The 24,068-nt window shown below is 35.3% G+C and overlaps 1 protein-coding gene across 1 annotated transcript in view; it reads left to right on the top strand.

Annotated features, from left to right (window-relative positions):
- Nucleotides 1–23,531, top strand: part of HUNK (hormonally up-regulated Neu-associated kinase) — a 130,573-nt gene extending 107,042 nt beyond the window's left edge. The window contains exons 8-10 of the mRNA XM_044666849.1: nucleotides 3,221–3,304; nucleotides 19,088–19,268; nucleotides 22,748–23,531. Of these exons, the coding sequence (XP_044522784.1) occupies nucleotides 3,221–3,304; nucleotides 19,088–19,268; nucleotides 22,748–23,415 (933 nt within the window). The 3' untranslated portion in view covers nucleotides 23,416–23,531. The remainder of the gene's footprint in view (nucleotides 1–3,220; nucleotides 3,305–19,087; nucleotides 19,269–22,747) is intronic.
- Nucleotides 23,532–24,068: the final 537 nt, after the last annotated feature.

Below are 24,068 nucleotides of genomic sequence, written 5' to 3' on the forward strand. Positions count from 1 at the left end.
AAAGAACCCAAACTTTATTTTTATCCATAAATATTTTTCAACTGCTAAGACTTGATCTTCAGCTCTTAATTTAACCTAATGTGTTGCTGAGTCTCTGGAGTGTGAGATAAAATAGTATCCAAATCTGGATTGCGTACAATAACACTTTTAGTTCAAGGGATGTCAAATTGTTGTTAAAATAATGTCTCAAAAAGTTCTATGGTATTCAAACTTCTTTGTCCTTCCACTTCTCCTTTTTCTTCTATTCCTTCAACCCCAGTCTAATGGCCTGTTATACCCTTGGTCTCTGTGTTGAAACATGACATCTAGACTTGCCATTTTCAGCAGGGCTACATACTATTCTTGTTTAAATTTGCCCATCTCCAGGGCCCTCTTTGTTGACTACTAGAAAACTGATAAACTAATCCATAATTATGTGGTAATGGGTGTCCTTTGTAAAAAAACGACAATCATGTGGAAGACATTTTATTTCTAACTGTTCTTTTTTATGGATCATTTGATTTCTTAATCCTGATAGCATCACTGGGAAATAAGCATTGCAAACTCTCCTTAGCAGATGTTAAGCCTTGGGGAGTTGAGGCTGGAGTAATGGCCAGCCTGTTCCTCCTGGCACAGCACCAAGGTAATCCCTAAAAGTTGCAAGGCTCTGGGTATATATTATATTTTGTGTTCTTGTCCTAATGCTGAAACATTTTTTAGAGATAAAATCAGTTTTAAATGAATATCAAGGACGTTTTTTAATAAGGGGGGGGAAATTACATAAAATGTAGTTTGACAGGTAAGGGTGATGGTGAAAATGAGTTCCTACCCACTTGGCCCTTTGTAATAAATAGAAGGCGAAAAGGCTGACTATAAGCATATGATCTCCAAGTCTTTTTTTTTTTTTTTTTAACACAACTAGAGGAGATTTATCCTTTTCTGTCTACTGGCTGTCTCTGAGTTGTTATTAACTCCAAAAGCCTAGGGAGTCATCAAACAACTCCTCATAGATAAATGTGGGGAAAGAAACTTTGATCTCAGAATGGGGAACCTACCCAGGGGTCACAGAGCTAGTGTCTTCCTGACTCTTAAGTCCAACCCTATCTATTGTACCACATAGCTAAGAAAAGGAAGATTGTTAAGGCAAAAGGAGGGAGGGAGGATAAGGGATAATCATACCCCAAAAAACTCAACCTTTTTAAAGATAAGAGTTATTGATAGAAGGTTTGCCATGTTTATTACAGGCATTGAACTTAATTTGTCATGACTCATATATAATCTAATGGATTTAAACTTGTTTCAAAGTGGAAAACAAATATTTTTATTTTAGTCAAGCGTCACTACAGGGTTCAAAGAAGAGCAGTCTAAATTTTGTGACCTTGGACACATCTCTTGGCTTAATTTGCCTCCAGTGTAAAATGAAGGCTTCCATCTAAATGGTCTCATAGGTTCCTTCCAACTTTAAATCTTTTAATGTTAGTCAGTTATAGAGGTTTCTATAGTAATGTGCACGAATTATGTTGAGTCCTTGTTTGTCATAAACCATGACTGATATAGTTTCAAATAATCAGTTTTTAATTTCTTGAAACTCCATTAAAGAATAGTATTGCTGATTCTATCTTTGGTCCTATTCTGTTCAACATTTTAATCAGTGATGAATGCATAGATAGATATTTATCAAATTTCCAGATAACATAAAGCTGTGATAGTAAGCTGGGTTGGATAATAGAATCAGAATCCCAGATGTTCTCTAAAGACTAGAACAATGTGCTCAAGATAATGAGATGACATTTAATAGGAATAAATGTAAGGTTCTATACTTTGATTCAAAGAAACCAACTTCATAAGTTCAAGATGGGGAGGCATTCACAAATGAGTGTTCATTTGAAAATTTTCTAAGTGGGTTAGTGAACACAGGCCATGCGAAATGATTCAACAATGTGACATGATAGCCAGAAAAAGCTATTGTTATCCTAGGAAGCATGAAAAGAAAATCATATTTTGAAGAACAAAGGAAAGGATAGACATTGATATTTAGCTCGGTTCAGACTCTACCTGGAGGATGTATTCACTTTTGGGCCCTGTGTTTTAGAAAAAGCGTCTTCTCTGTTCAAAGGACAATGATCAGGAAGGTGAAGAGCCTCAAAAAAAAATTTTTTTTAAATCATGCCAACCAAGGATCAGCTGGAGGAATTGGGTATGTTTAGACTCAAGTAGAAAAGATTTAAAGGAGTCTTAATAATTGTCTTCAAGTAGTTAAAGGATTAACATGCTGAAGTGGGGATTAGGATTTTCTACTTTCTGCCAGAGGGCAAAACTGGGAGAAATGTGTGGAAACTGCAGAATTTGTCTCATAAGAAAAAACTTGCTAATACAGCAGAATGTCAGGCCTGGAGAGTTCAAATCTGGCCTCAGACACTTATTAGCTGTGTGACCCTGAGCAAGTCCCTTAACCCTGTGTTCCTCCAGTCCTGTATCTTTGCCAAGAAATCAGTTTGGAATTATACAATAAAAGGGACTAAACTGCTCATCCCCTTTTGACTCAGGGATCCCAGTATTGTGGATGTATGCCTCGAGAAGGTCGAAGACAGAAGCAAAATATTTATCTATACTAAAATAGTCTTAACCATCTTTGTGGTGGCCAAGAACTAGAATAAGCAGAAGTGGATGACCACAGATTGGGGAAAGGCTAACAAAATTACTAGGGCATGAATTTAATGGAATTGTGTTGTGTGATAAGAACTGCAAGATAATGTAGACTTTTGGGAAACTTGGGAAGATTTTAAAAATCAATATAGGCCAAAATAACAAGAACCAAGAAAAAGTGTAGCAATGACTACAACATTATAAACAAAAAGATTCCTGAAAAGAAGTTGAACTCAGAGTGATTGAAAACCAATTTAGGGCTTAGAAGAAGCAATAATAAAACATACCTTCCCAATCCCAGAAGAAGAGTAGGTTACTACTAAATCACATACATGGTGGGGTGTCATATATATCACTATATAGGATGTTTTTATTCATTTGTTTTTCAGTGTTACAAAAGAAGGTTCCCTCCGGAGTAGGAGTGAGGGGGAGATTAGAATGTCTAATCTATAGACAAAAGAAAAGGCATGTCAAAAATATATTTAAAATAAATAAATATAATTCAAATATTCTCATGAGGGGGAAGAATTAATGACATTATAATGTAAACTTATACTCCATAATGATTAAGCTATATTTATTTTTCCCCTGGCAGAAGTCAAACATTCAAGACAACATTTTCTACAAGAACCAGCTCTATCAGATGGAAAAGTACAAAGTAAATAAAGAGTCTTACGAGGTAAGGACTTCAACAATAAGTGGAATACTTTGAGCCTAAGGAACCTTTGGTTAGTCATTTCCATTCTCCTTTATAATAAGGGGAGGGCAAATAATTGTTTCAGGCCCAAGGAGTAGCAAAGTACAATTTGGGGAACAAAAATTCTACATGACTTCTAGCTGAATTAAACCAATGAAAAATGTGGGATCCATCGATTTGCAGATTTTAAGAGGATTTATTAAAAGCAAAAATTATACTCACAAAAATGCATGAAATACTTGGTATCAACAAAGGAAAATATAGCAAAAGGGACAGGGAAGGTTTTAGAATAACCAAAAGAGCCTTTGTCAGCTGTCTTTGTCTGAGGTTGACTATCTTGCCCTAGAAGTTCCTAAAAGAAAGCTGACAGTTTTGCAAAGACAGAGACAAGCAGTCACATAAGAAGATGTGGGAAATATAACCCTTTTTGGTGATTTTGAAAAAAGTAAAATTCTTTATTTCAAAACCTTAGCAGAGGTAGGGTTGGTATTATAACTATTCTTATTTCCAAAACATTTTTCCTTCCTGGACACTCTCACACCTCTGCTTCATCCCTAGAGTGGCTTCTTCTGTTTCTTTCTCACAGCATGCTGCAGGAAGCACTGTACGTGCTTATCTTTCTTCAGGGGGCCACTAGAAATTCCTTCTTTTGAAGTCAGAGTAAGAATTGACCTTTCTTTTTCCCATGTGAGGTGGAAGGGCCTACTCAATTAATCCCTCATTTTTTAATCTTGGGATTTCCTTAATTTGCATGATAATAACTGACATTTCACAGCATTTTAACGTTTGCAAAGGACTTCACACTTCTGTATAGTTTTAAGTTATTAAAGCTTAATAGTTTAATTACACTAAGACTTTTGGGATACCCTGTATCACTTCATTTGGTCCACACCTCAGCCCTGTAAGGAAGATACTCCCAAGTATTATTATCCCCATTATACAGACAAGATTTTATGGACAAGTCTCAGAAGATGTTAAATAACTTGCCTAGAATCACATATGGAGCAGGCAGGTGGCACATAAAGTACAAAGTCTAGAGTCAGGAACACTCATCTTTCTGAGTTCAAATCTGACTCACTTATTAGCTGTATGACCCTGGGCAAGTCACTTAACTCTGTCTAACTCAGTTTCCTCATGTATTAAATAAGCCGGAGAAAGAAATGACAAACCACTCTAATATCTTAGCCAAGAAAAACCCCAAAGGAGTCACAAGAGTTGGACACAACTGAACAACAACAAAATAGTCACATAGCTAATAGATGTTGGAGGCCAAGTCTACTGATGTTAGGCTTTTGCTTTGCTACCTCTAGTTCGACTGATCCATGAAACATTGTTTCTGTATTTTTCTGTTAGGTAAAAATTTAAATCAAGTATTTATATTGGAAAGAGTGCTAAAAGATGCTTGGCTACCTTAGACACTGTTAGCTGTGTAAACACGAGCACCTCATTACATTCTTAGCCTTATTTTCTATTTTTAAATATTTTATTGCTTCTTCTTGTTCACATTGTTCTCACTCCCCATTAACAATTCCCTCCCCCTGGAGAAACCTTCCTTTTAACAAAAAAAAAGTTCAGCTAAGCAAGACAAAACAACATTTTGACTATTTCTAAACATATATACTTCATTTGTACCACCTTTCCCCTGAGGGGAGGGAGGTGTGGTTCATCTTTAGTCCTCTTGAATCAGGATTGGCCATCAAAGTGTAGCTTACTGGGAGAAGAATGAATGCTTATTATCTAAATTAACATTCATTTGAATGGGTAGCTCACTAAGTTCATCTTTCATTGCATCTGTCTAGGACAGGCACAGATGGAGAGTAAGCTATACCCAGAATTAGACAAGGAAGAAAGTGGGCTGAATTGCATTTGGGAAGAGAAAGAGACAGAGAGACAGATAGAGACAGAGAGTACTTTCAACATCTTAATCCTTTGTCTACTTGAAGACAGTTATTAAGTCCTTAATAAACTGGATCCAATATAGCATGAGGAAATTCCTAAAACTGTTTGTGGGAAAGTAATACTTTTAATTTATATAATCATGGTAAATTGAAGTATAAGCTATTTTTAGATTAATAAACTTATTTCACTTCCTGTAGGAAGCTAAATAAAAAAAGCCCCAAATGGCCACAATAAAGTAATGGGAGAGCCTAGACTCTACAGGTAAAAAAGGCTCTAAAAGCCTTTCTGGTTCTAGCTTGAGCTTCAGTGATAATCCAAAAAAAGAACTTATGTTTTTTGTAGGGCAGGACATTAGACATGATAGGGGAAGGGGTATTTTGATTATTAATAAAAGACTACTTATAGTTCATATTCCTCTGGGGTGATCATAAAAATGCTTTCTATTCGTTAAGCATGGTCAACTGCAATTTTGTTTTCCATATTCCCATCCTCTTTTTTTATCCTTTTGAAGATCTGGGGCGAAAAAAAAATTAAATACAGAGATCAGAGTCATATGATTTTAAGGCTTTATTATCTTCACTCTCCCTTCCTACCCATCCCCCTTTTATGGCTTAAAAAACCAAAAGATTGGAGTAGCTAGATGGCTCAATGGATAGAGAGCCAGGCCTAGGGATAGGAGATCCTGAGTTCAGCTGTGGCTTCAAGATACTTCCCAGCTTGTGTGACTGGACAAGTCACTTAATCCCAGTGGCCTAACCCTTACTACTCTTCTGCCTTGGAACTGATACTTAGGATCTATTCTAAAACAGGAGGTAAGGGTTAAAAAAAATTCAAAGATTTAATCAATGCAGCTGGATTATAAATTTCAAATAACTGTACCTGTATTGAATTAAATTAAGTTTTAAAAGACTTTTATTTCTTCTCAGAAAGTATCTCAAGAACAGCAGTGACTCTTAAAGAAGCAATGCTTATTTTAAACATTTTCCTCAAGTCAGAAAGCTCAAGCTGATTGTGATTTGCTCTTTAAAAGAAAAAAAAAGACCAAATTAGTTTTATTTTTAAAATGTGAAACATAAACAAGAGGTGAGGGTCCCCAATATAAGGCTAAAGAATACTGATACTCAAAAAAACCCCCACAACTTACTGTCTTAGAATCAATACTAAGTATCATTTCCAAAGCAGAAGAGCAGGATAAGGGTCCGTCCAGTGGTCTGAGGTCACATTTGAAACCAAGCCCTCCTGTTATTCCACATCTGGATCCCTATCTACTGACTCACCTACCAGCTCCCTGCCACTTTTAAAAAGGGCAATTAAAGGTATGACATTAGAAGGCTGACATCTTTGCTCATTTTGGCTCTGTCAATCACCACACTCCCAGTTCACTTGGCTTTTATTGTCAGTATGCTTTCTTAATTTACTTTCTTTCCACCTTGACCATTGCTCATTCTCCTTTGAAAGTTCCTATTCCCTAAGCATAGATATCTCCCAGGACTATATCCTGAGCTATTTTGTATTCTCTCCAATCATTCATCCTCTCATGATTGCCAAAATAACCTTCCAGACACATAGGTCTAAATCATGCTGTGACTTTGCTTAAAAACTTTCAGTGATTCCCTGTTGTCTCTAGAATAAAATACAAAGTTGTCAGCATTAGCGTGTTGCTCCCTAAGCTTTCTATTCCAACTTCTGCTTTCATGCATTTGAACAAACTTTTCCCTCCATGTCTGGAATGCATCTCACTTTATCTGACTTTCAGAATTCCGACTTCCTTTAAAGCTCAGATGTCACCTCCTCCATGCAGCTTTTCCTGTTCACTCCAACTGTTAGTAAACCTTTCCCTTTCCAAATTACCTTGTATTCATATATCAGTGTATGGGTTATAATTCCTAGTAAAATATGAGCTCCCTGAAGGCAGTTTTTTTGAGCTGCTTTTATTTTCATCTCCAGTACCTTGCATAATGTATTGCATTTAGTAGCTTCTTTTAAATGTTTGCTAAGTTTAATTGACATGTCATTTCAAACATTAGGTTTTTTTTTTTAAAAAGGTACCTATGAAGTGTAATGGAGAGTATGTTAGACAAGGAATCAGGAAAAACTTAGGTCAAGTCCTGCCTCAGACACTTACTAGCCATATGACCATGGGCAAGTGATGTAACCTCCACTTGCCTCAGTTTCCTCATCTGTAACATGAGGATAATCTAATAGAGTTGGATGCGAGAATCAAATGAGATGACATATGTAAAACACTTTGTAAACCTGAAAGTACTATTTAAATGGAAATTATTATTATGCATTTAAACTGTAAATGAATTTTCATGAATCACTTTATTTGATCGCAAAAATATTTTTTTTCTTCTCAGTCCAAGTCTCCTAATGTATGTGAATTTAATTAACTCATGTAAATTCTTAGTTATGTGTTCTCAATATCAGTGATAGTTTTGCAATAAGTATTTGTTGAGAATCTATATGTATTTATTTACTGAGATGGTAGATGTGGAACAGAGATAGATAAAGAGATACAGAATTTAGCTTTGTATCAGTTTGTACTAGTTCATTCTCTCATGGAGCCTATAACGTCTAGTAAGAAAATAAGACACAAACTCAGATTATGCTAATACATAATACTACATAAACTCATCAGATAGGCCCAGAACACCTATGTGAAGTGAGACCAAGGGAGAACATCTGAATCAATGTCTTTGTTTACAGGGTCTAGTTATTTAGTGGCATGTCAGACATTCCTGTAACTACAGAGCAAAGGACCAAATATTAAGCAGGTGGTTTTTTATAATACCACAAGGCAGATATAGAGCATGACTTTCCAGTTGCCAGTCTCAAACTCTGCAGAATAAATTAGTAAATCATTCTCTCATGCTTTACCCTCACCTCTTAGGGCATTGTTGGCAAACTTATGGCATGTATGCCAGAGGGGATTGCTCCCTTCCCCCTCTCCACCGCCCCTAATGACATTTTTCACTTCACCCGTCCTTCTGTCCAGCAGCCCAATGGATATACTTCCTTGCTTCCCTTTCTGGGGTAAGGGGTGGCTCACATGAGGCATGAGGGTGCATTTTGGGCACTCGGTCTTCTAAAAGGTTAGACATCATTGTCTTAGGGCGAAGGATCACTTTGGACGCTATAACTCTAAACTACAGTGATAATACTTCTTTTCGCTGCTCTCTTGGAACTCATTCAAAACACTTAAGATTGGAAGATTTAGAAGTGAAAACACCAAAATTATGAAGAAAAAAAAAAGAAAACCAGAGACTGAATTTTCTTGTAGTGACCAGATCTGAATATTCAAATCCCATACTTGTAAGAGCTTCTGAAACAGGGATTTTCAGCCCATTTTTGTGTCATGAAAAGGGTTACTCTAGTCACTTAAACCACATTCTATTCAGTTAACAACCAATCCATTCCTTCATGGAGCTTATAAAGTCTAGTAAGGAAATCAGACATAAATATAGATAATGCTAATATATAATACTGTACTACATAAGTGCATCAGATGAGCCAAACAGTTGGGGTAGAATTCCCTTCTATAAGCCCAAATGGTCTCTGCATACTTCTGAGCTCACCAATTCTTGCAATCCCCAGTGGCTTGAGGTCTAGATCCCACTTTGCACCAGGATTTATTCAGTATTACTCCTCCACTTAATTTCAGGTTTTCTCACAGTAAACATTCCAATACTTAGGTTCTTTAGGAATATAAAGCCATCACATATTTTACTACTTATGTTATTTGTCTTTGTGGATTATTATTATATGTAGAATACAATTTACATAAAGCCATCTTATTATAGTGGTTAAGCATAAGGTATTTCTGCCCAGGTCAAAAGTGTAGTTTGCCAGGTGTTCCCAAGCTAGACACCGTCACAACTCATTTTTTCTGTAAGACTTTGCCTGTTAAATCACCCATGACTCTATTTATTGGCTATTTTGTTATGAAAATCAGCCTCTAAAAGTAAAAGAGAACAAAATCCCCCAGTGACTTTTCTCGAAAATGGCAGCCAAGGATTTAAAAGACAAAACAAAACCCAACACTGTAGTCAGATAATTATATCTTCAACCTGGAAGAAATCTCAGAAATCTCATTAGTTTCTTTTTTCCTTCCCCCAGTGATTGTCAGCATCTTCATTATTTCACCATTGTCAAATATGCATGGACTGAGCCAAGATATGTTTTAAAGGAAAGAGTTTCTGCCCTCTCTGAGCACCCAGACCCATCTAGTGCAGGGAATGGCTCTGATAGGGGATTCATGGCATTAGAAAAATGAAAAATGGAAACAAGTTTTCAGATGGGACTTTCTCCTACAAAAATGGAATGGCTTGGGAAGGACTGAAGAGGAAATTAGGTATTTATTAACAGTTTTAGTTTAACTGAAGCAATTGAGATATGTAGATTTCAAGAAAAAATGACCTTAAGGGGAAAAGCTGGGCATAATGTGAATTTGAGAAATAATTTCACAGTGAGAATTAGAGATTAACACATTATTTTATTACAGTACATAGCAAATTGGCAGACGATGCTAATGCTAGAGGAAATCAGGGAACCTGCATTTAAATCTTGACTGTGCTACTTACTACCTATGTGACCTCAGTCAAGCCATTTAATGTTTATAGCCTCAGTTTCCTCATATCCATGATGAAGGTGTGGGGATAGATGTTCCCTGAAGTTCTTTTCAGCTCTAAACCCTACAATGCTAATTCAGTAGTAAATATTTCTATATTCATGTGCACACATTTGCTGAGCCTAAGCTTGCCACATGCTATGATTCTTATATTTCCAAATAAGCAACTGATTATTACTTGAAAATACAAATTATTCTTTCCAGAAATCTAATTCTGATTATTTCAGTGGTCTTCTACCCTCCTACCCTTCAAGTTCCCTACCCCTTAATATTTTTTTACCAGAGATTTAAATGATGATAACATAGATGGTCTTCGTTACTTTAGCAGATGACACAGAAGCTAAGGAGGATCATTGAGATGTTGGCTAGTAGATTCAGGTTCCAAAAAGGTTTCTACAAATTTGGACAATAGATCAAATATAATGAAGTGAAATGAAATGAAGTTTAATAGAGATAAATTTAAAGATTTATAGTTGGATTCCAAAAAGGAGCTTCACCAAGTTCAGGATAAAAGAGATAGGTAGGTAGCAGTTTTTGTGGAGGGAAAAAAATCTTTGCTATTTATTTAGATTGCAAGACAAAAAAAAATATGTCCAATCCAGCAACACACACACAGAGGCCAAAACAGCCAAAGACAAAATTAAAAGCCAAATAATGTGCAAAACAAGAAAGACAATAGTATTATAAGTACTCTTCTGATTGGACCACAACTAAAGTATTGCATTCAGTTCTGGACAATGGCATTTGACAAGTTGGACATTTCCAGAGCAGAACAAAAAATGCTGAAGGAACTAGAGAATATACCATATGAAGACTGATTCAAGGAACTGATACTGTTTGCTCTGGAATAGGGAAGACTTAGAGAGGAAGTGTTAGCTGTCTAAGAATTTGAAGGGTTAATAATTGGAGGAGGGATTTGATTTGGTCTGCTTGGGCAGATCTTGATTTTATGTAATCCAAAACTTCCACACAAACAACAAAAAAACCATTTAAAAATAGAATGGGCAACCATAATGAACCATAATGGTTTCTTCTTCACTATAAGTTCTAGCACAGATTGGATGGCTCCCTCTCAGTAATACTGTCTTAGAGACTGTTGTTCAGCTGTAGGTTGAAACATAAGTCCCATGAGTTCCCTTCTACTACTGGAGGTTTTGTTCTAATAGAATTTAGAGTTAAAAAGCACTTAGCAGGTCATTCTTGTCCACTTCTTTCATTTTACAAGGAAGGAAAATGGAACTTAAGAGAAGTTAAGTAACTCAGCCAAGGCCATATATGCAGTATGAGATACAGCAAGAATTTGAACCTGGATCTTCTGTGTCAAAAGTAGAGAAAGATCCCACCTCCATCTTTACAACTACCAACTGCCAGCTGTCACCAGTAGACAGATAAGTTCAAGAGTCCCAGAAATAGCAGCATCTCCTTGACCTTCAGCCTTGTTTTTATAGCTTGGTCCCTGGAACCATCATCCAGTGCTGACAGATTGCCACAAACAGGGCAAGTAAGCCTATCTAACTGAAACAGCAAGGCATCCTATGGGAGAGAGGAAGAATGTAGGTGAATCAAATCGCCCTCACCACCTAGACTACCACATCTTCCTTGATCCTAGTAAAGAAAGGCTACGACTCAGAGATCTGGGGTGGTTGCAGTCCCTCAAACACCATTCCTTCGGGAATACCCACCCAGTCTCCATAGACATCATTGAAAGGAGTAATCTTAGTGGAGAAGGGACTTACCATCCGAGATACCATCAGCACCAACTGTTGACCAGCTGTCACTGAGAAGCAGGTAAGCCCAAAAGCTCCTAGAATAGTGATGTCCTCCAGACCATCAATGCTACCAAGCCATATCTCTGGGAATGCAGTATATCAGCTGTAGCCTCAGCTTCCGTTGCTTCACCCCTGCCTCCTCAGGAGCCTCAACAACTAAATATCCAAAAAATAAAATTCTTTTTACTAAAGTTCTTGGCATTGTCAATTCCACCTTAGAATCAGATATGGTTTTGTCCATGGAAATGACATTAAAGAAAATGCATTACTTTCTGCTCTGCTGCATAGGAATCACAGGGCCTTTCCATCTGACTTGATGTTGGAACTTGCAAAATATGTTGTCTCTTCCTATTAAAATTCAAACTCTTTGAGAACAGGAAGCCTTACTTTCTGTTTGTTTCCTCAGCCCTTAGTTCAATCCTTTTCATATAATGAAATGCTTTTTCATTTATGCATTCATTCATTCTAAAATAGGTGTCCTTTCTTCTAATGCCACTGTATCCCTCACAAGTACCCTTGAGTAAAGTTGTCCAAAATACATATTGTTTAATTTGAAAAGTTAGATGCCTCTTTCAGGATGTCATTTCTATTAAAATAATCTGTTTTCTTGCTTCTCAGGAAAATATATTTTTAAATATAAATTGTATTTTAACTGTCATTGATTGACCAGTACAAGTATTCAATGACAAAAACAGGAGCATAAGGAAAGAAAGAAAAGTGAGATAATTTGAAGAGAAGTATTTGTAGAAATTACTATTTGTATATTGTATTTGTACAATATACACATTGTACATAATGTACAACAGATATTTGTAGGAATTAATCCACTTATTTTATATTCTCTATCATGTTAGCATTCTTAGTATGTTAGTGTGACCAGAGTGCTAGACTTCGCAGCAGTCAAGTAGACCTGGGTTCAAATACCACCTTACATATTTCCCAAGTCAGTTTGATGTTCAGTCATTTTCCAGTTGTCTCCAACTCTTTGTGACCCCATTTGGAGTTTTCTTGGCAAAAATACTGGAGTGGTTTGCGAATTCCTTCTCCAGCTCATTTTACAGATGAGGAAACTAAGGCAAACAGGGTGAAATGACTTACCTAGGGTCAGAAGCCAGATTTGAATTCAGAAAGATGTCTTCCAGGCCTGGCACTCTATTCACTTTACCACCTAGCTGCCCCTCAATCAGTGATCTTGCACAAATGATCATGTTTGAGAGTAAAGATCTTAGTTAGAGGTCATTTTATCCAACTATCTCATTTTATGGATGAGGAAAATGAGGCTAGTGACTTGCCCAAGATACATAGGTAGTAAATGGCAGAGATGATATTCACACCTATCCCTTTTAACTTTAAGTCTAGCATTCTTTTCCAATGAACCATGAATTACTATGTCATAATAACTCCAGCAAAGAAATTTCAGATTAAAAAAGTAACAATAGTTTGAACAACATCCCTTAAATTATGATATATTACATGATTTTTCTAATTATCTTTAAGATAGTTTAATGTATTCTTTATTTCTATGTCTTTGGCCCAATTATTTTTTTAAAATGTTTTCATCATGACCTTAACAAACACCAGCAAATATGAACGCTGCAATGTACAAAAAACAAAACAAAAAAAAACCCTTTGAACTTCTATTAATGTACAGTTTAACTCTTAATAGTTTTTTAGTTTTTTTACACTTTTAAAGTGTTTTTTTACACTCTTTAAGTGTATGTCAAATTTAACTTAACAATTCCAATACTGCCCTGGTTGTCTCTGTATACTTCTGAAGTTTCTTTTGTTCTCTTCTTTGTATGTTAACATTTCATTACTCCCTTTTGATTTAGGGGGAGGGGGGAGGTTGCATTACTATCACTACACACTAATTCCCTTGAAACTATTAAACTTATCAAGTAAAACAAGTTAACATATTAGCAGATGTACAATTCAGTCACCCCTCTGCCACACAGTGGAAGGCATTTTTCATTATCATTCTTCTGAGGTTTGGCTGCTCACTGCATCAGAGCTTTAAAGTCTTTCAAAATTGTTTTCCTGCATTACATTATTGTTATCCCTGAGCAAATTGTCTGCCTAGATTTGGTCACTTAATTCTGTTCATAAAAATCTTCTAAACTTTCTCAGAATCCATTCTGCTTATCATTTTTTATGGCATGAAAAATATTTCATCACATTTATATACCATAAATATATTCAGCTATTCCCTAATTGATGGCCACTCAATTTGTTTCCAGGTCTTTACTACAGCAAAAGCATTTCTAAAAATATTTTTGTACATTATATTAACAAGATCATTCCTAGGCAAATTGTTTTAGTCTTCATTTAGACTTGGATCGGCCTGTAATATTTCCTTAATAAAGTACTATTCTAATAGCATAAATGTCCAGTTTAAAAATCTCTGTTTCTACATTTGTTTCTAAGTCCTTTATGCTTCCAAATGTGTTATCTTTTTGTGAACAGCCTGTTTACATGCTAGTCAAAAATAACATTCTCTGATAAACCCATTCAGTTCTATATAACATATCTTTCTTTCAACATTTTGTAAGATTCGGTTGTTTCTTACTTATTTGTCATTCTGCTCTCAGTTGGTGTCATTTCTCGTTATCAGTAATAGCTTTCTCATTAAAGATGCCAAATCTTTCTTTACTGATATCACATCCTCTGATTTTTCTTTAGTGTTTCTTTTGTAACTTGATATACCATATGCTAGGTCCTGCTTTATTTCTTGGGCCAGAATTGAAATCAGTTTTTTTGAAAAAAATTCCTTTTGTTGATAGCTCTTTGCAATCTTTTAATCCATATTATATGTTCATTTTGCTGGATTTCTTTCCCTAATGCTTGTTCATTTCCTTATCCTTCTTTATTCCTTTTCTAAGAGTTGTCTTCTTTTCTATCCTTCTTTTCCTTCATTAATTCATTCACTTAGAGGTGTTTTTTAAAGCTATTTCTGAGGAAGAACTGGGCTCTTGATGAAACTTCCCAGTATTTTTCCCCAAAGGAAAAAAGTTCATGTAAATAAAAAGTTATAATTGAAAAGTAATGTATTTTCATTGCCTAGCATAATGCCTAGTACATGTAACTATGAAATAAATGCTGTGGAAAGATTGATTGATTGATTCATGTGGAAAAAGTCATTCAGAGTCAGTGAAATTACCCTTCATGTTTCCTGGTAGGTATTTGTCTCTTTTTACAGAGAATGACCAAGGTGTACACTGATACTATAGCAATATCAACATCTCAAAAAGAGATTACTATGAAATTACTATAAATACTTTTGTTAAGCCAACTCTGACAAATGTAGAGATTCCTTAGGCTAAAATATAAGCGTGAAATAAAATATAAGCATAATATGTTAATGTGCAGAGATCAAGGAATTTACTTGAATGCATTCCTAGACAGCCAAAATCCTTGGTATTGCCTTTAGAATTTATAGGTTAATACATTAACTTGTCTTCCCCCTGGCATTGATTTCTCTTGGGTTGACAAATGATTTTATTAATCAGTAGAAGATGCCTTGGGAGACCTTTCTTCTCTTAGAAAATTGTCTCTTGTTTTACAGTCTGTTATACATTTTAAACTTTCAAACCTGTCATTTCTATTGGCTCTTTGCCTCTTCATTTTTGAAATTCTGAAATTTTAATGGTTATTCAAGGGGATGTAGTAGAGGAATGCAGCCAATAAACTGGGCTTCTAAATATGCCAAAAATAATCAAAAATATATTTTAACATGGGGTGAATTTAAATCTACCTCATTTGTAAATAATTTTTTCTGTCATTTTATATCCATGTTGAATTTTGTTATTGTTTGGATTAATTTTTTAACAAATAAGTCTCAGGAATTGGTATTGATTATTTTAGTGCTCATGAATACATAAGGAAGATTTGATCCATTTTTCAGTAAGATATGAAAGATGGAAGAACCAAACCAACATTGACTGACCTTTTTAGAAAAGGCCAATAATAGGCCAAGCAAAGGAAAAGTGATTTGTGAGAGGCTTTTCTTTGTTAGTTTTTCTTAAAGGACATAGAGATACATCCATAAAAGGTGGCAGAACAAAATAGAGAAGAAGTTCTTTAAACTATGCTGGCATTGACTTAAGACAGCCTAGAAAGACAGGAAGGATCCTTTTTGGGGTGTCATGAACAACTTAATGGAAGTGAAAAAAAAGACCAAATCTCTGGTCCTGACCCCATATTCCTGGGCTTCTATGCCATGGCTGCTATCGGACATTTTCCATGGTCTTTTCCCCAAGGCTATACTTCTTTGGGAGGTGATTATCATCATGCAATTTAGGGTCAAGAATAGGAAACCTCTTGTGGATCAAAAATCTTGACTTCAATTTCTTTATTTTTCTTCAAGTTGCATTGACATCTTCTCCTCCCAATATATTCAGAGCAGAGGGTAGGTTGCCAAAGAAGACACAAAATATATAATTTGGGGGAGATGGAGTAGGTTTAAGCATTTATATGGATCATATTTGGGGTCATCCTGGCCTGAGAATGGCTTGAAGACTACCAGGGAGATAGGGAAATCAAGATGAAAAAAAAATAGTGTAGAGAGTGCTGAAAGCCTTGGTCACCTTACTTGTAAAATGAAGACAACAATAAGTATATTCATATTTAAGTATCATCAAATAAGATCTTAAAAGGATATCAAAATTCCCCTAGTTGAAGCCCCTCAGCATTATATGGTGAAACTCAAGACCCAACAAGGTCAAATGACTTAGTCCCATAGATAGTAAATGTTTGAACTAGAATTTGAAACTGTTCCATCCAGCACTTTCCATTTTGCTGCATTGTCTTCATCTACCTTGAAGGCATGGTATGAGGATCAAATGAAATAATATATATGCCTTGCAAACTTAAAAGTTTTCTATAAATATTAGTTGTTATTATTTTTCCCTATAGCAAAGCAAAACCAACAATTAACATCGTAAGTCACATTCCACACCCATGGTCATCACCTGCTGGCAAGTGGAGGGTGGGCATTGCATATAATCTATGTTTTGGATCCTACATCTGACTCTACCACTGGATGATTTTATGTGAGCCACTTAACATATCTTCCTTTAAATAAGTTTCACATACAAAAAGAAATAATGAAATTCAACTTATTTTCAAAATGTCTTGAAATTTTTTTATTAGGAAGGAATTATGAAAATACAAGAATATATTTCCTAGAAAAGCTTTAGAATGATGTCAATGAAAAATAGATGAAGCTTTCTTCAATTGCAAGTGCTTTTAAATTCAAGGCAAAAATATAAAAATCAGAATCCTTTTGTGAGGTCAAGTATGTGCTTGCCAATTGGATTTTAAACATTAAAAAAGAATTTAAGGTCAGGAAGAATATTTCCTTTTAATAGTGATAATACCCACACAAAAGTTCTAGCAGTTTCAATTCAGTTTCCATTAACAATCATCTTTATTCCAGTTAGTATGTGTAAGTCTATTCAGATAGATCTCCCATTGGGTGTCTCAATAGTGGGGTAAGGGTCTAACTCCTCAACTGAGGAATCATAGAATTTGTGATCTTTCTAGTCCTGGAAAAGACCAATCTCATATCCTCTGAGTTGGAAGATGAATTTCTACACAGTGGGTTCTTTTTGATTGTTCAGCAAGAGGATGAAGAAGAGAATGAACAGACTATTTGAAGGAAAGAAACAGAGGAGGAGATACTGGAGATAGAAGAACAGAGAAGCAATACCTTTGTGATACTGGTCAAAAGTGTAATATCCCCTTCATTTTAAAGAACAAAGAACTCAGGTGACAATCTACTCTTATAAACTTTAGAAAAGCAGCAAAGGCTTTAAATCCATAGCAACTCTTTTCCCCTGTGCTCAATTCTTCCTACTATAATCCTTTAAAATAGTTCTTTCGGGGGCAGCTGGGTAGCTCAGTGGAGTGAGAGTCAGGCCTAGAGACAGGAGGTCCTAGGTTCAAACCCGGCCTTAGCCACTTCCCAGCTGTGTGGCCCTGGGCAAGTCACTTGACCCCCATTGCCCACCCTTATGATGCCCACTCTTCTATGAGACAATACACTGAAGTACAAGGGTTTAAAAAAAATTTTTTTTAAATAGTTCTTTCGCTGTAGTCAGTATGATTCTTAAATCATCTTTCTCTAAATAATATCAGTCTTTATTTTGTTTTTTTTTAGTCTCTAATTCCCTAAAGAGTATAAATAAAGAGATAGATGTGGATAATCTAAATACACAAGAATTAAAACAGGTCAAGGACCTACTTTGTCCGGATAACCAGGCATATTCTTATATGCATTTAACTATTTTCTTAAACTTGATAGAAAAGCAAAGGGCCCTGTGTTCTAGTCTATAAACTAAAACAAACTAATTGTTGTCTCAAGGTATGACTTGCAATGACATTTTATAGATGAAAACATTTGATAATTTATTTTATTTAAGGTGATTTAAATTCACTGGTTTTGCTTAACCAACAAAGAAAAAAGAAAAAGGCAAAAAATGTGTTTTGGGAGCATTTGCTAATAAATAACAAACTGTTCACAAAATAATAATAACCCAGGCAAAACTTCTACCCCAAAAGAGTCAAGGAGGAAAGGGCGAATAAACACCTACTAAGTACCTACTATATATGCTAATCATTGTGTGAAGTGATACTAAGGGATACAAAAAAAGGCAAAACTACCAGGTGGAGGGTGATGGGTGATGCCTGAAGCCAGGCACAAGTAGAATTTCAGAGGAATCTAATCTATCCTTGTTCTATTGGGAGAAGGCGAAAGCCCTCTTTGTCCAAACTTTCTTCTTCCCAACCAAACCTGCTTATTTTAAATGCACTGAATCCCCTAAGAAATGGCTCTGATATGCCATGGAATTGGGGATTCATAAATTTAAAGGCAAATATATAACCTTCCCCCTTCAGTATATATACATGGGATTAAATATATCAATGGTATAGTAGTAAGAATAGTGAGTAGAAAAGTCTACCCTTTCTACCCAAACCAAATTCCAATATTCAGAAGATTACTGACCAACTAATTTGTAGTCATAAATCTGCTGTTCACTTCCTTGACTCTCCTCAATGCATATTGGTTTAAAATAAATTAGAAGCTTTTAAATTTAGTGCTGCCCTTGCAAGTAAATGCTATGAACAGAATCTCAGGGTATCACTTTAAAGGCAGATGGTAGATTTATGATGGCCTAGATTTATATGTCCTTCTCCAAGTGACCCAGAATAAGTGACCTTACAAGAATGACCTTGCCTTTGGATGGAATTCCTTGAAACAGTATGGTTCAAAGGACCCAGAAGACATCAGATCCTTCTAGGAGCACAGGGTAGCAGAATTTCAATGAACATTTAATTCCCTAGATTAACTGTGACTTCTTTTTCTTTCTTTAAATACAGCACATAGTGGGATGGTCCAACATTTCTAGTTTGTGTTTTAAAAAGGAATCAGATTGATTTTTCTCTGTTTTTTTTTCTCTCGATTCAAAGGACAAAAAGCTTAAAGAGCAAGAGAAGAAAGGGGATTTTCTTCATCGACCATTTCCAAAAACACTAGATAAGTACATGACTTCATACAAGCAGCAGCCATCTGCTTGTCTCATCACACAGATTCAAAACACAAAAGCCAGAAAGGACCAGAAAGCTACCAAGTCTAATTTCCCAGAAAAAGGTTAGTCAAATGTAATTTACTTCATCAATCAACCTAGATGTATTTATGGAATGCCTTCCATATGCCCAGTGTCGTCCTTGGTCCTGTTAAGATATAGAAGTTTAATACCTGGTTCCTACCTTCAAAATGTACAGTCTTATCGAAGAGACAAGGTTAAGGCACGTAAAACAGAGAACAAGTACATGTCTAGCTGTGTTACCAATTATATGCACAACAGAAGGTCAAAGAAGGGAGATATCTGTGTGGGCTGGAGAAGTAAGAGGCTTTATGGGGAGGCAGAACTAGAAGGATTAGGGAGGAGGGCCTTCAGTAAGGAAACAGCATGATCAAAAGCAAAGAGGCAGGAATGAGCATGGGGTGTTGGGAACAGGGAGACTGGGCTACAAAGGAGATGTTTTTCAGCTGGGAGATTTGCCAGGGCCCCTAAATCACTCCTCATATCACACCACTTAGGCAGCTGCCTACGCTGGGCCATTAAGGCAAGCCATTTATACCTACAATACATTTTGGAAGAAAAAAGTAGAAATGGATCATGTTGCAAATTGAGCTTGAATCTATTTTTTTTTATCAAAAGCAAATTTGTGGGTCTTCCCTCTTTCTTTCCTGACATAAATTCCAAACAGGAATTTGACATTAATGAAACATTAATAATAGACAACATATTACTTTAAGGTTGTTTGTTTTTTTAATATTGTTTATTTTACCTTTATCTCATTCTTTTAATTTATTTTAACTTTTAAGATGCTTTTTTGATATTTTGTTTTTCATTATCTGTCACTGCCACCAAAATATCTTCCTCCCTCCCCCACCAAGGTAAAGCCCTTCTTTGTACCAAATATGTATAGTTAAGCAAAACAAATAAATATATTGACTGTATCTGAAAATGCATATCCATGCCTTTAGTCCATTAAATTTCTAAGATGTTTCATTTTTTTATCTTTTGAAATGCTGATTGGTTGTTTCTGTAATCAAAGGTTATCAGAGATGTTTCCCCATACATTACCATGGTCAAATGCATGCATTTTTCTCCCTATTCTGCTTACTTCATCAGTTCACACATGTCCTGCTATATATTTTTCTTATTCCTCATTTCCATTGCATTCATATTACAATAATTTTGTTCAGCTGTTCCCCAGTTGATGGGGACCTATTTTGTTTCCAATTATCTTCTACACTAAAAAATGCTGCTTTAAATATTATTGTACATGCAAGTCCCTTTTCTCTATTCCTTATCTACTTCATAGTGATAAGAATAGGTACTGTACCTCTGATTTTACAGGGAATTCCCAAGTGAAAAAAAATTCAAATTTAATTCATTCTATATAATATGGGTCATTTCCTGCAGCCCTAAGGGAACTGCACTTAGAAGATTAAGTGACTTGATGTCTTCTTCAAATATTTTATATTTTTATAAAAATGAGTTTGTTAAGTTATCCATTTTGTTGACCTGTAATTGGTCAAAATGATTTCTAAGTATACCTTTTATTTCCTTTTTATTGTTCATGATTTTTCTTTTTATATATTTTCTATAATGGTAATTGGTATTCCCTTCTTTAAAAAATAAAATTAGTTAATGATTTTTCTACTTTACTAGTCTTCATAAAAACTCATTCTTCAAAACCTCATTTTTATTTATAAATCAAATGTTTTTAAATTTTATTGCTTTTCAAAATTTGTATTTTTGTTTGTGGGTTTTTATAGCTGTTCTCTTTTGTTGATTAATATTTTGAGATATAACTTTTACCATTAGAACTTCTTTGGCTACATCTCACAAGTTTTCTTATGTTCATTATACTTTTCTTTGGTGAAGGCATCGAGGTGGCTCAGTGGATTTGAGCTCCAGACCTTAGAGTCAAGAGGTGCTAGGTTCAAATCTGTCCTCAAATATTTCCTAGTTGTGTGACTCTGGACAAGTCACTAACTCTTACTGCCTTTTTGCCTTAGAACCAATACACAGTATTGATTCTGATATGGAAAGTAAGGGTTTAAAAATTAAAATAAAAAATATATTTGTGTGTGTATATGTACATAAATAAAATTTTTCTTTGATAAAATTTTCTGTCATGTCTATAATTAGTTTTTTTGACTCACATGTTCTTTTATATCCATTTAGGTCTTTTGGTCTTTAAATTACCCTTATTGATCATGATTTTGTGTTATGATTAATACTGGATATGTTTGATTATTCTATATTTTTTATGTAAAGAGTGCTATGCAAACCTGAAAATATGCATACTCCTTTACATTCCTTTCCCATTGAGTAATTGCCAGAAAACTATCACGTTAACTTTTTTTATGCCTATATTTTGCTTAAATGTGGCTAAATAAGAAAAGGGCAAATTAAAGATTCTCCAAAATGACTGTCTATTTCCCCCTGAAATTCAATTTGATTTTCCTTTAAATATCTGTGGTCTTCATTTGGGGTATATACATACACACAAAATTATTTAATTTTCTATAGTACATTTAAATAAAATATAGTTTCCCTGCTTATCTCCTTTTATTGTTTCCATTTTTACTATTCTCTCATGTGAGGTTTTTTATTTTAAAAAAAGAAACTAACAGGCATGCCATTTGCTAATCCAATTTAAAATAAAAAAGAAAGAAAAGCCAAATTGTTAATTTCACAGATGAAAAAGTAGAACTCACAACAGACAAAGAGAAAACAAAGGAAATTATTAGACACTATTTTGCCTAATTAAGTGCTAGCAAAAATGGATTTTAAACAATTTATTTATACATAAATGGTTTGTAATCATGACAATTCCAGAAGACTCAAGATGAAGCACACCTTCTACCTTTTATGAGAAGTGATAGAATATAAGCACAAAAATTTGGTTTTGTTTGACCCCATTTGTTAAAGGAAAGTCTTTTATCTGGGAGGGTTTGGGGATGTGGACTTGGGGAGATGAAGTAGTGGTAATGAAAGAGAAAGAAGAAAAAAAGAGCAACACATATTTTTAAAATACCCCCAAAATAGGGCAACTGGGCGGCACAATTGATAGAACATCATGTCTGGATCCAGGAGGACTTGATTTCAAATTTGGCCTCGAGACATTTCCTAGCTATGTGACCCTGGGCAAATCAGTTAACCTTAATTGCCTCACTGTCTTAGAATGGAAACTAAGACAGAAGGTAAGGGTTTGTTTGTTTGTTTTTTTTAATACACAAAAGAGAGTAGGGGAAAGTTAAGGTTGGGCCACAGAAAAAAACCAAGACAATATTCTGTATGTAGTAAAAATGCTATATATTAAAAAAAATTAATAGAGTATGTAATAGATACATTGTTTCTTGTACAATCTTATTTTTCTAGCCTTTGTATGTGAAAATATTTTTATTGATTACTAATTTATAATGTCTTAAAAAGGAAAAAAAGTTAGTTCTGTATTTTCCTCCTGTCTTCAATTTTCCTGTTGATATTAGGCAAGTGGAACCAGACACTTATGACTTTTTCTATAATTTGCTTTTCTTGATTGCAGAATCATTTCGTGGCCTTAGCCCCTTTCATGAAGCTGCTACAGGAGCCAAGACTGGGTGTATTGCTTCTTGTTCTTTGGAATATCTTGAAATTCAGCATCCCAGGACCCCAAGAATTATGAAGAAGCAGGAGATTAATCAGCAAGAACCTGCAAGCCTGGGGATCCAGTCAAAGGAAGCTCATTTAGTCCTAGATGTTGTACGGTCCTTTGAATCTGTTGATCGAGAGGACCAATTAGAATTACTTTCTCCAACTCATCACTATAGGATTTTGAGTTCACCAGTGAACATTTTACGAAGAAACTCTAATGAGAGGACATTATCACCAGTTTTACCATTGGGGAGCATCTCCCCTAGCAAAGCTCCTACCCATTCTACTCCAGTCTCTTTTACCTATGAAGAAAAAAATAGCCCTTCAAGGGAAGAGAGCATGTGTTCCCCTCCGGCAGTTCCTCCTAATGGCACTGCACATCCTCTGGGTAGTCCAAATTGTGTGAAAAGTAGAGGCAGGTTTCCCATGATGGGAGTTGGACAAATGTTGAGAAAGAGAAATCAGACTATTCAGTCCTCCACTGACAAGCCTCTAGAGGTCAGGTTGCCTCAACTACATCAGATTAATCCAGGAAACATTTCATTTGATACCAATGACAGTGTGAAAGGCCAATGTTAATTTAGGTCAAGTTCTAGTGTCTCTTGGGATTTGGATGTTGTACCTCAAAGGGAAAAAGTATTGCTACATAGCTCTGCATATCTGCCAGAGTGTTAAATCTGGGGAATCTGCTATTGATCATCTTTTACAGGCTCACTTTATGACATAAGTTATAGATAAGCTCTATATATATTTTCTGTTTGAAAAAATAAACAAAAAAAAGAAAGTTGAAGTTCATCAGGGTCTTTGAAGCCTACACAGTGATATCTATTTCTCTGAACATTAGAAACAAAATTATTTCTTGGGGGAGGGGGGAGTGGAGAATTTGATAAGCAATTACCAATCTAGAAGATTAAACCCTTTCTCCTTCATCACTTACCCCCTTGAGAGTAAGAACTTCTGTGTATTGATAGTCTGTGTACCAAATTAACCAAATAATAGATATCTCCTTAATTTGTGTTATGTAAACACTGCCAACAAGCTATGTGTTTCTGAGTGGGATCCTTTTGTTCTATTATATACCATATCCTGAGTAAAACAGTTATCTCAAAAGAGCATTCAGTTGGCAGAAGAATTTGACTCAGAGATTTCTATTTTTAGTGAAGTGGTCCTTGCTTTTGCAATGGAGTTACAATGTCACAGCATTCCAATAAGATAAAGAGCTAGAGTTCAAT

This window comes from Gracilinanus agilis, chromosome 3, assembly GCF_016433145.1.
Source record: "Gracilinanus agilis isolate LMUSP501 chromosome 3, AgileGrace, whole genome shotgun sequence".
In the NCBI taxonomy this organism is placed as follows: domain Eukaryota; kingdom Metazoa; phylum Chordata; class Mammalia; order Didelphimorphia; family Didelphidae; genus Gracilinanus; species Gracilinanus agilis.